At 31.3% G+C, this 12537-nt stretch overlaps 1 protein-coding gene across 10 annotated transcripts; it reads right to left on the bottom strand.

Annotated features, from left to right (window-relative positions):
- Positions 1-697: 697 nt before the first annotated feature.
- Cam (Calmodulin) lies at positions 698-12155 on the bottom strand. Of its 10 annotated transcripts, none has more exons than XM_080171555.1 (10): positions 11946-12025; positions 11851-11865; positions 11155-11244; positions 10418-10489; positions 6233-6312; positions 5568-5685; positions 5123-5180; positions 1935-2139; positions 1345-1695; positions 698-1219 (listed from the first exon to the last, which is right to left on the bottom strand). In XM_080171555.1, exons 1-8 carry the CDS (start codon positions 11946-11948, stop codon positions 2111-2113), a joined length of 465 nt encoding a protein of 154 aa, XP_080027681.1. In that variant the 5' UTR covers positions 11949-12025; the 3' UTR covers positions 698-1219; positions 1345-1695; positions 1935-2110. The 10 variants fall into 10 exon arrangements, with proteins under 10 accessions (XP_080027681.1, XP_080027682.1, XP_080027685.1 ...); XM_080171556.1 differs by having other exon boundaries at positions 698-1172; XM_080171559.1 differs by having other exon boundaries at positions 698-806.
- Between the last annotated feature and the right edge of the window lie 382 nt (positions 12156-12537).

The following is a 12537-nucleotide window of genomic DNA, read 5'->3' as shown; positions in this document are numbered from 1 at the left end:
CTTTTTTAAAGAAAAAAGATTTTTATAATAGCTACCTACCATCGAATTTTTAATCTTTCGATTTCGAACTGGTCTATTCATATCCGAATACTCTCACGAATTTCTTCGTTTCACTTCGATTGGTTCCTAAATACTTCTCGAATTCTTCGAATTTTCCCAATATTCTAACTTTTAGCTTACTTTTCGAGGATTCTTTAGTGATTTATGGAATATCGATCGATAAAAAATATTAATTGTAGCATAAGGAAACGAAATAAGACGTTTTTAATGGAATAAAATGAAGTTACAAAATTTATTAGATTACTCTGGATTGCATGGCTTTTCTTTGATAACTCTTAAATTTAATTAATTGCCCATTGTCCCCTCTTCCTGAGCAGAGCCGCTCGTAATTATTTAGAAAATTTTTAATAGCTAAGACTTTCTATAAATACGGTCGATCCGAAACTGTTAATTTCTTGTTCTAACGTTGCATGATTTCTTTAACAGTTGGGTACAACTTAAAAAGCGTAACAACTCTATTAGTTACCAGAAAGACCGTAAGTCCATTTATGACACCCAGTTTTTTTTACTTTTTTGACAACAAAACGCAACCATTGTTTAGCTAGTTTATTTTCAACAAGCAAAAAAACGAACTAAAATTTGACCAACCTCACATAGTAAATTATAGAGCAACTTCACGTGCAATAAAAAATAAAACTAACCATACATATAACTTTATTTATGATCGACATACCATAACAGATTAAGGAGAAAAAATTTCAAAAATTACGATTTTAATTGATGCAGTAATGTTATTTTAATAATAACTAGAAAAAAGAAAAGAAAAAACAAGGTTTACATTATATTAGTACAAATGTACGACATAGCAGTACATTATGTACGTAACAGCGCAGTACAAATGTACATACAATGTACGAGCAACAAAGTACGATCCGTACAAACACGGATGACATATTTGTGCAACCTTATTAATTAGGTTTCATATTATTAAGCCTTTATATGACTTTCAGCTTATATTAATATTTTGGGGTTTTTCAAAAGGTTTAATTTTCATTTTTTGATGCAAGAAAGAATGAATATCGTATGGGGGGTTTAAAAATGTCAAATACTGAGTTTTTTTTGTTTGTTTTTAAAATTGCGGAATGTTTAAGATAAGAATTGAGAAATGTTTCCTTGATAGAGAATTTTTAATTTAAAAAAAGCTTTAAAACTATGAAATCTTTGAAAGGTTAAAAATTGTAGATGTTAAGTTTCATTCTAAAGGGCTCCAATTTTAAATAACTCCCTAAACTGAACAATATGGAAATCCCATTAAAAAATCCACTCAAACATCCACAAGACAACCTGCAAAGACTAAAAAAGTTACAATTTCACTAAAAAAAGAAACTTTTCCCGAGTCAACGAGTTAAAATTTTACTAAAACCACTCCAAATATTATATTTGAAGCTTGCTTGTATATTTTTAATATTTATAAAAAAAAAGAGGCACAAAAAACGAGCTTAAAATGGTTGATTGAAGTTTTTATAAAGAGTGTGTCCCCACCACACACGACTTGGAGACTTGTATTGGCCGCCAGGATGCAGGGGGGGAGCTCCAGTTTATTTGGTTTTCTTTGTTGATTTGAATGCAGCAAGTTTGGATTTTGAGTCCGTAGTTGGTTGTTTTGAGTACAAATAAATTTGGTTTAAGAATAATCTGAAATAGAAAAAGATTTTATAGTTTTGAAAAGATTTAATTTATATCTAGAGTTGAACGTAAAATAATTCCTTTTACAATTTTTTTAAAGGTACATAGGTAAATAAATGAAAACAAAAAAAATATTTATTTAACATTAGCTCGGTTTACTTATGAAATAAGCTTAAAATTACCGCGGGACAAACAGACATACTTTGAATATAAAGTAGCTTCGCTTTAAACAAGAATATACCACTTACCAAGGAAAGAAGTAAATCACATCAAGACAGAAAGCAGAAAATGCAATACTATTCACCCGCAACGCACGCACACGCACACAGGGGTGAGGGTAGGTGGGGTTAGGGGTTGCCTAACCCCTACCCCGGCCCTGGTGGTGCTGGTTGGGGGTATAAATTGAAGATTGCCGCCATCTGACTCATTTGGAGGTCATCATCGTTACAAATTCTAAAAATAAGAAAGATTGTTAATTATATAGTTGTTACGCTACTTCAGTAAAACAAACATTTAATTCTGTTTGCACTACTAGCGGCTGCGCTCCTAGCATCAAGGGGCTCTAGACTCAAATGGATACGAGAGGACAGAAAAATAGCAATAAACCATACCCGGTAAAAAAATAAAACTGCCTTTAACCATCCCATGCCATAAACGAAGCTTCACTGTAAAGGAGAACCATATCGGTTCAGAGTCTAGCGAGACCCTTTGCTACAGACAAAAAAAAAGCTTACTACTTTATGTAATACGATTAAACACTTAACTATGAAGTAGCTTCGCTTTTATGCTAAACTAAATTTGAGTAGGAAATAAGATTTGATAGAACGCAAAAGGTCCTAATGATTTAATATTTTTAGTACTACAAAACAAAAGTTTTATTAAGTCTAAAAATAATGTTCTAAATATAGCTTTCAGTTGCATGCTGAAATTACTTAGGAAAAGTTTAACAAAGGACAAAGTAGTAGTACGTAAGTATTTGATAATTTTATGACAATTTGAGTAAAATAATAGAGGGGAAAGTGGTTAAATAACAATGTCCACACCTCGAAGACACTGTGCCGACTCTAAATTGGATCTATGAAAATCAATCAATAGCGACAGGAATATTAACAGCCAAGTCGCTACAAAAGAGCAGAAAGCACTTTTCTAGCAGACAAAAAAGGTCTATAACAGGGGGATCCAGGTAGTTGTCTGGTTATATATCTATATTTATAGATTCATTGCTTAAGTAAAGCTCAGAGGAAATAAATATTTAACTTTCGATTGTGAGAAAGCGATAAAGCATTTGACATAGATATTATCAGACATTTTAAATCGGGAATACTTATAAACTTTAAATCAAGCGGTCAATGTATACATCCCCAGTTAAACCCGGTTATTGGTATTATATCGACATTGTTAAGCACATAGTGTCAATGTAAAGATCGGTAAAATTAGCTTATTAAAAATGATTTGATGCTAAATGAAAAAGCAACACCATGCTCTAATACATTTCTTTCCACATTAAAATTAAAGTTGTTTCAAAACAAAAGCTTATTAATTTTCCAATTATTTTCAAAAAAGAATTAAAATAGTTGTTACAATGCAGGTCATATAATCCTAAGCAACGATGAATTACAAAAATTCTAAATATTTTATACTCCCACCGAGGTTTTTACACATTATGGCAAACTTTTGGAAATGGCGAAATATTAAAATTAACACTGCTGAATCATTAGCTTAAACCCTGAATATTAAGGGATAGCCATTGTTGAATAAATCTACATCTATAAATTAGCGAAATTCTAATCACGTGGTGTAGTAAAAAATACAAATTTTTTGGGGCCAAACATTTTTAGCTCTGTGTAAAATCCCTCCCACCTCATTGTCATTTCAAATAAAAATTTTAAATTTAAATATTTAACTACATAGGTACAGGATTTATCAATTTGGTGATAAAAAGGTTCCTTATATTCGCAAATAAGCCATCTTATCACATGAATTACAAGGTGTGTAAAATGTAGCGTAAGTGAAGAGACACCACCAAGTGGCAGGCACGAGTGGGAAAACTATGTTATGAATAAGATGCTAATCAGTTGCACAAACACACATACAGAAATAGGGAAAGGAGGCACGTTTTCCAGGTACAACTAAAATTAATCCTTTAATTGCAAGGTTTTGTCTTAGAGTTGTAAAACAAATTAGACAACAAACTCTTAAAAATAAATTAGCAGACTACTTCTAAGTATAATGCCAGATTCTCGGCTAAGGTATTTTCCTTCTTGTATATTTCAATACAAAAAAAGCTAACAACTTTCAGTAGTTTTTCAACTTCTAAACTTAAAATTATATTTTTCTCCAGAATTTTAGACTTAAAATTTGAACACACGAACGCACACACTCACACACAGAGGAGGCGCAAGTCTACGCATTGAATGCATGCTTAATTGACCGGAACTTAAGCGTAGCTGGCAAAAGCGTCAAATCTTAACAATTGAAAATTGATATTTCAATCCTTTTACCTAATTTTAAAGAATGTTTATATTTTTTTGTAACTAAAATGTTCGAAAAAGTTATTATCAAATCCGTGAAAAAAACTGTTTTTAAGTACGATATAAAATAAAAAATGGCAGATTTTTTTTGAGTAGTCTAGCTACCTAACCTACACTTGAACAATTTTAATTTTTCTGAGCAAGTGTTCATGGAAGTTTCACAGGGATGTAACAAATTAATCAAAATTAAATTTTCATTGGCTGAAAGACAAAATGAAATGCTTTTATTTTAAAACACACTTTGCAGATTTTATTCGAACAAAAAAGTTAAGAGAACAGAAAAGTTTTTCTTGAGGGGTTACATCCCTGTTTTTCATATGACCTACATACTAGAGAATTTTTTTCCCGAAATTGCTAAAATTGTACAGAAAAAATATACAACACATTAACCTTTTTTTTACACTTTTTTTGTAATTTTATATTTCTCAGTAAAACTAAGTCTATATCGCATTGTACTATAAACAGCTCTTCGCGGATATAAAATATATTCGTAGAAAACTTGATACAATACGATGCTAGACATAGCTTTTTTCGTATTGATAAGAACCGGTTTTAATCCGCCGGTTTCGAATGAATACAAGAAGAACTATAAACCTATTAAACAAATTTTAATTCTAGATATTACGAAAGGGAGAGGACAAGAATTAATAAAACAATCTTCAAATGACCCCTCAATGCCAGTGTAACACCCGAACAGAAGTGAATTCTTTAAAAAAAACTGTTGCCCCACTAAAATCAGTTTGCCTCACTAAAATTGTAGTGAGGCAAAATTATCCCATCTAAATTTTTACCGATTTACACTGATTTTAACGAGGCAAAAGTTTTAAGAATTCACCTCAGAATGGAAATTACAAGATTAATTTATCAATCATTGTCCCATCCCTGTGTTCCTTGCCTATCCTTACCTTCATAATTGACTTGGCCGTCGCCATCGATATCTGCCTCCCTGATCATCTCATCAACCTAGAACAAATATAGATTGCTAACATGGAACTCATTTATTGGTCAGTTCGTTCATCCAATAGGAGGGAAGGGTATGGGATAATAAAGTTAGTTTAGATAGCTGCGGGCATCATTTTATTGCAGTACTTAAAATCTGGTGCAACATTAAAGTAAAAAGATATAGATTATTGAGTATTATAAAAGCATCATCTAGATAGCGGGATGGTTTTAGACCATTAAGTTTCTATTCATTCACTAATACTTAAATTTAGCAAACTATATAATGTAAAGGGGAGGGGTAAATTAAAAATTCTTAAATCAGAGTAGTAGTTAAACTGTATCAAATTCTTAATTATGAAAGGTACAGCCCTTCTCCCACCTCGCAACAAAAAGAAAAAAACTTTTTACCTCCTCGTCTGTCAACTTCTCTCCGAGATTGGTCATGACGTGCCTGAGCTCAGCCGCGCTGATGAAACCGTTACCGTCCTTGTCGAACACACGGAAAGCTTCGCGGATTTCCTCTTCACTGAAAAGGAGGAAAATCTGTCAATTAAATGGCCTAGAACCTTACCGAAGGATGTAGCACCTTTCTGTTGCTATTGGCAAAAGAATGGTTTTATTTCATAACAATAACATTCCGTGAAAGTTAACAATTTATTTTTATTTTATTTTTAAGTTGTTAACTTGAAGTGTGAACAAGTAATTTGATATTTTATTTGAGTTTTAACACAGACATATTAATCTTGACGCTATTTCATTAATGCTAGATTATGAAAAGAATTAAATGTTTAGGTTAAAAAATGAGATTATTTGTCAAAATCTTTTTACCATGGTAAAACTCTAGAATCTAAAGGGATAAGACAATGCTCAATAATCTGATGGAACATCCCCAATGATGATTCCACAAAATTACCCCCTGTAGATTACAATCGGTGGTGTGTATGTTTGGACACAATCAACTTATTAAACCAACCAATCAAACTTCAATTGAAGTCCCAAAAGTTGTTAAGCCATTGAATATAAACTTTATAAAACTTTGGGAAATAGTATGAGGAAACCTACTACATATTTACCTGTCTGTGTCTTTCATCTTTCTGGCCATCATCGTCAAAAACTCGGGGAAATCAATTGTACCATTACCATCAGCATCAACCTAAAGATGTTAAACATTAGCAATAGTCTTCAAAACAGCTTGCATACTTTCAAAACTTGAGAAAATGGATAGTAGTGTACCTTTAGTTTATTCTAAAAAATAAAAAGAAGGTTTTTTTGTCCGAAGCTTAAGATCTCAACTAATTAACTGATAGAGTTCACCATTTTAGTTAAACTTCACATAGATACCGTTATGGGTTAAGCTATTTTATTTCAGAGATGGTTTAAGCCCATTTGAATATAGAGCCCCCAGATGCTAAATGATCAGCCGCTAGTATTAAACAAAGCAAAATATTAAAAGCCATAAATAAAACCTTGCATCAATAAATTCTATATAGATATATTTTCTATAAAAATATATATAGAAGTGCAAAAGGGGTGTTTTATTAGGTAATTAAAGCTGCTGCACATTGCTGGCTGCATTTACATTATTATCAAGAAAGTGTTTCTACCATGCAGTATACAAAGCAGAAATAAAGAAATTATTTCTTATTGAACTATGGCTCATTAGGGCAAGTTAGATATAGCTTTTCCTTAATTTTCAGTGTTTCTATAACAGATCTATAGTATAGATGTATATACAGACAACTACCTCCCTTCCTTTTTCAAAGACCTCTTTCGTCTACTTCTAAATTATTTTCGGCTACTTGGCTGTGTTAATATAAGCGACACCACTGATTGATTTCCAATGACCCAATAGAAAAGTTGCACAAGGCGGTTGCGATGGGAACATACAGTTATTTAACCCTTTCTCCCTCTGGTGTTTTACTCTAATGTTTCTATCAAACGTTTGTTCACTAAACAATATTTTCCGTAGTTTTGCGACCACACCCAATAAAGAAGGTATGGTATAAATTGAGCAAGGGTAGAGTAAAAATAAAAACCTTAAGTGCATTTCTGACTTAATTAAATCCTTCACTTTTCCTTATTTTTAATTATTATTTCATTTATTTTAACCACTTAACTTAAAGCTCATAAGGTACAACGAAGAATGACGAAGTTTTAGATCATTTAATCCAGCTTTCACCCCCCCCCCCCTAATATAAAATGATCATATTACTGAAAAAAGCAAATGCGCAAGATAGATAAAAAAAGGGAGTAAATATAAAATCTTTTAGATTTTTCATACAACATATAGCTAAACATTTGTAATAGAATTAATTTCTTTCAACACATTATGCCTTAAAAACCGGTTTTTGCTAAGTGCCCTTCATAAAATATTTATTAAACATAATTTAAAGGGTGTGCAAAAATGCGTACATCTTTAATTTTTTTTAGTAGTATATGACCATTCTGTATAAAGCCTTTTATTTAACATTTATTCAATTATAAAAAACTTATTGAAAACTAATAAATTACAGTTAAATAAATGAGACGGCTGGTTCAAATTAAATAAAAAAGCGTGTAGAATATAAAATTAAACCAATTATCGAGCCTTAAGTAAACGGTCGACTACACAAAAACATTAAAAATAAGTTGGTTACATACAAAGGATGCAGTTCTGTTGTAACAAAGCTGGCTTTTTAATTAATGGTATTTAACATTTTTAATAGCGAAGATACATTAGAATATTGATTTACTTTAAAAAATAATATCGAATGAAACTCCTAAACTTCCTTTGAAAAGAGGCCTTTAATTTACTGCAGTCTAAGAAGCCCAATTGACAAGGGCCTTAAAACTGTTTATTTTAACAATAGGGCACATTTCCATGTTGAAAAATAGGCCAACAAAATAAAAAAAACAAGAATGTCTTTAACAAGAGATAAAAGCTTCAAACTTAATATTCAGTCATTTGTTAAACTTAGTTTATTTTTAAAAAAGGGGCTATTAACCCAATAAAACCAAATATCCTTATACTAAAGTAACAGGATGTTTGTCTGTGTGTCTGTCTGTGTGTACCGAAGGATCTCGCTAACCGCTAAACCGATCGGGTTTTCCTTAACTGGGTAGATTCTCATATGTCCTGGGAAGGTTTTTAACTATTTTGGGAGAGGGTACTACCACCCTCCCAAAAGAAATGACAAAAAAATTGAAAATTTTCTTAAAATCTGGGAGACTTCAGCGTCAATTAAGGTGGTATCGTACATAAAAAATTAACTTTAACAAACAAAAACATTAAAAGTGCCACTAGAGGCCTCTAGGAGCGTAGCCGCTAGTAATTAATAAAACAACCAAATCAATCCTATATAACCTAATTTTTATATCATGGGCATAAATCTATTATATAATACGATAATTTTATTTCTCGCATCGTATTATAAACGGCTTTCCGCGGATATAGAATGTACAATTATAAGATTAAAACCAGTTTTTTAGCAGAGGTGCCGAAGGCACCAGCTAAAAAAACTGGTTTTAATCTTATAATTGTACATTTTTATATTCGTAGAAAGCTGGATATAATACGATGCTAGATTTTTTGTATGGATGAGAACCGGCTCCTATCCACCGGATTCGAATGAATACGAGAAAAATCCATTCTTTTATAATATTACGTAAATAACACAAATATACATAAAATGCAAATGGATAGGGAAAGTCTGCAAATGTAGGAAGGGGGGGGGGGGAGTAGTAGGGCTTTAAAAATCAATAATGTCTAGTTGTAGAATAGTAACTATATATAAGGAAAGCTTAATTCTATAGTAAACCATAAATACAATATAATAGACAAATATTAGAGTATCATGAGCAACCCTTGAACAGTTCTCAATTATAGGCAAGAAAATTAAAGGTTCTAGAATGATCAAGATTTTTCTTTTTTTTGTGATTATAGTTTTAAGATGGTTTTAGGCCATTTTCTATCGTGTTTATACAGGAGTCTAAATTGCTAAGTCTCCTATAAAATTCCCCCACCATCTTAGAGCACAAGATCTATAATGGTTCAGTCACGTGTACATATAGGGGAGATACAGCTTTCTTTTAATCAATATTACATTGTTTAATACTCTTTAGAAAGAATAACAAGGATTAATAATGTCATTAAGTAGCAATAGAAAAATTTTAACAAAAATACACTCATAGAATTGCTGCGCTTTTGATAATAAAAAAAACATTTCCCATTCTAAAATCAATTAAAAAACATTAATAAGTTTATAATAATTATAGTATTGCAAGTTTTGAGGCACGAAAAGCATGATATTTTTATAGAACAAGGATGACTACATCCATATTTTTTCAATTGACGTGTCATTTACTTAAAACTAGATATAGGCAGTTTTATAAAAAAAAAATTAAAAAAACATGTTATTTAAAGTGATTATATAATATAATGGAATGAAATGTATCTGTGAGTCTTTTATATGTTAATTGATTTCAATTGGGAGCTCGTGCCAGGCATTCGAGGAAAGGACAACGGCCCATAGATTAATTTTCAACAATAAGACCATAGCCAATACATTGTTGTACATTCCCAATGATGATTCATTAAGTTACCCCTTCTGTGGTGGTTAAAACGTTATACAATCAAGATTATGAACCAACCAAACAAAATTTAATACAAGTCCCCAAAGTTGTTAAGCTACTGAATAAGAAAACGTTATTATAAAAGTTAAGGAAATAGTGAAATAATCAACCCAATGTCCCCCCACCCTCCCTTATAGAAATAAGACTTTCCCCAAATATGAAATGCCAGCTAAATAATCTTCAGTTACAATTCCTTTCCGGATACAATTTATTTTTATAAACTTATGAAAAAGGTTCAAAATGTATTTTTACTTTTCATAAAAAACACTTATTTAAAATTGACGTAAGAGCTGTAGAACTAGAAATAAAATAAATTTTAAGTTTTTTATCTTTTTTTATTTAAAGAATTGTTACATAGAAAGATAAGACGTAAATTAATTTAAATTACTCATTTTATTCAAGAAATTAGAACATTTATATTTTTGTTAAAAAAATTATATGATCATATCCAGTTTTGTTAACCCGTAAGTGCCAAAGGCCCGGACAATCAAACCTAGAATTGACCTTCTGATTTTTATTATTCGTTGAAAAAATACTCATGACAAGATAAATTACATGATTTCAGTATGGATCAGAACCAGATCTAATCCAGCGGATATTAAGCGGTTTCGATAACATAATTGTTATATAAAAAATTGAGGTCTCACCTCGTTGATCATGTCTTGTAGCTCAGCTTCTGTGGGGTTTTGGCCTAGAGATCTCATAACTGTGCCCAATTCCTATAAACAATTGAAATCATAAGAATCTTAGTAATTTAATGCTTATTAAATTGATTGCTAAGTAAAGATCTGTTTGTCTGTCCGTCTGTAGCCAAAGATCTAAGTAACTGCAGTGATGACAGCCTACACAGGATTTTGCTTTTCATATAAAAACATGGCTTTATTTAGCCTATTTTCTATTGATGGTAATTTATCTATATCTATTTCAATTGAAGTAGATAGCAAATATGCAACGACATCCAACTATCTATCCTCCAGTCTACCAAGACATCCAACTGTGTCTATACTACAATCTAAAAAGACATCCAACTGTGTCTATACTACAATCTACAAAGACATCCAACTAACTATCCTACAATCTACCAAGACATCCAACTGTGTCTATACAACAATCTACAAAGACACCCAACTATCTATCCTAAAATCCACCAAGACATCCAACTATCTATCCTACAGTCTACCAAGACATCCAACTATCTATCCTCACTACCAAGACATCCAACTATCTATCCTACAATCTACCAAGATATCCAATTATTTATTCACAATCTACCAAGATATCCAACTAACTATCCTAGCTACCAAGACAGCCAACTATCTATCCTCCCTACCAAGACATCCAACTAACTATCCTAGCTTCCAAGACATCCAACTATCCTGTTAACCTTGGTGGTGATGGTGCCGTCTCCATCCTTGTCGAATAAGGAAAATGCCTCCTTGAATTCAGCGATCTGTTCCTCGGTTAATTGGTCAGCCTAAACAAAAAAAAGAATTGAAATTAGTAACAAATTTAAAATGAAATAGAAAGGTTAGTTTGTTAATTAAACAAAATAAAGACATAAAACAGCTTTTTGAGGCACATTGACCTGCAGAAGGGGGTTGTCAACGCCCCCATAATTCACTGTGCACGCCATTAATTATAAAAACAAAAAAATATGTTAGTATAGAATAAAAATTGTTAGTTAATTGTTGGAAAAAAATAAAAAGGGTAAAAATGCATAACAGCTTTCTAATTATAAGTTTGTCGCTAATATTTAATAAAAAAATATAATCTACCGGTTTTGCAACAATTTTGCGTCAAATTATACTAGCTTAAAACCTGCAACCTTTCAGTCTGCTAAATTTTTAATACAAGATTAGGAAATTTTAGTCTGCTAATAAAGTTAATAAAAACTGCATTTTTAGGCTAAAATTAATCATATTTCTATTGTCATTACTTACATGTATAAAATAGATTAATGTTATCGACTAAAAACCATTAATAACAAAAAAAAATCATTCGTCGAAGTAATGATTTTCATAAAAAAAATATCATTAAACACACGATTTATACTTATTTTCTCGCTATTTTAAAATAATACCTCACTATCTTGACTCTAAAAACATAAATAAATAACTTAAAGAACATAAAAAATGAATTATAACTTAAAATATGTATAAATATTAAATATATTACCATGTTGAGCTATGTGTGTGTATGTGTTATTATAAGTATTGAATGCACAGTGTGAACCTCTGCAAGAGCACTCAATAACTAGCGCTTCATCTAAGCACGGTATGTAGATATTACTCCGCAATGCGGTGGAGCAATATATTATAGTTGGGACTAGTCTTTATCCTCGAGTTTAGACACTGCGGACATTCTATGTTGCTTGTGAATTGGCGTATCAAAGAGGGATGTGATAACATATATGGGGAAGATATAGTGCAGACATTTTTAGTATTCTATGTTTATAAGTAAAAGTAATTAGAAAAAGAACATACTGATTACAGAAATTAGAAAATATCAAATAAAATTAAATTAATTAGGCTAATTATAATTTATTATAGATTTTAGACAGTTGGAAACTTTAAAGTTGAGTAGTGAGGCTAATCCCAAAAGGAGGTGGGGGTCATTTTTTTCATTTGCCTAACCAACTAATTCTACTGGGTCTAAACTGTTTTACCCTTACTATGCAGGATTACTTTTACCTAATATTATCTAACTTAACCTAATCCCTTTGGGAGTGGATTTCCAAGATTTTTAATTTAGGTAAGGGGGGGGGGAC

This window comes from Acartia tonsa, chromosome 9 (genome assembly GCF_053477335.1).
Source record: "Acartia tonsa isolate MP-2025a chromosome 9, ASM5347733v1, whole genome shotgun sequence".
In the NCBI taxonomy this organism is placed as follows: domain Eukaryota; kingdom Metazoa; phylum Arthropoda; class Copepoda; order Calanoida; family Acartiidae; genus Acartia; species Acartia tonsa.
Note: the sequence above shows the minus strand (reverse complement) of the source record. Positions and strands in the feature narration are given on the sequence as shown.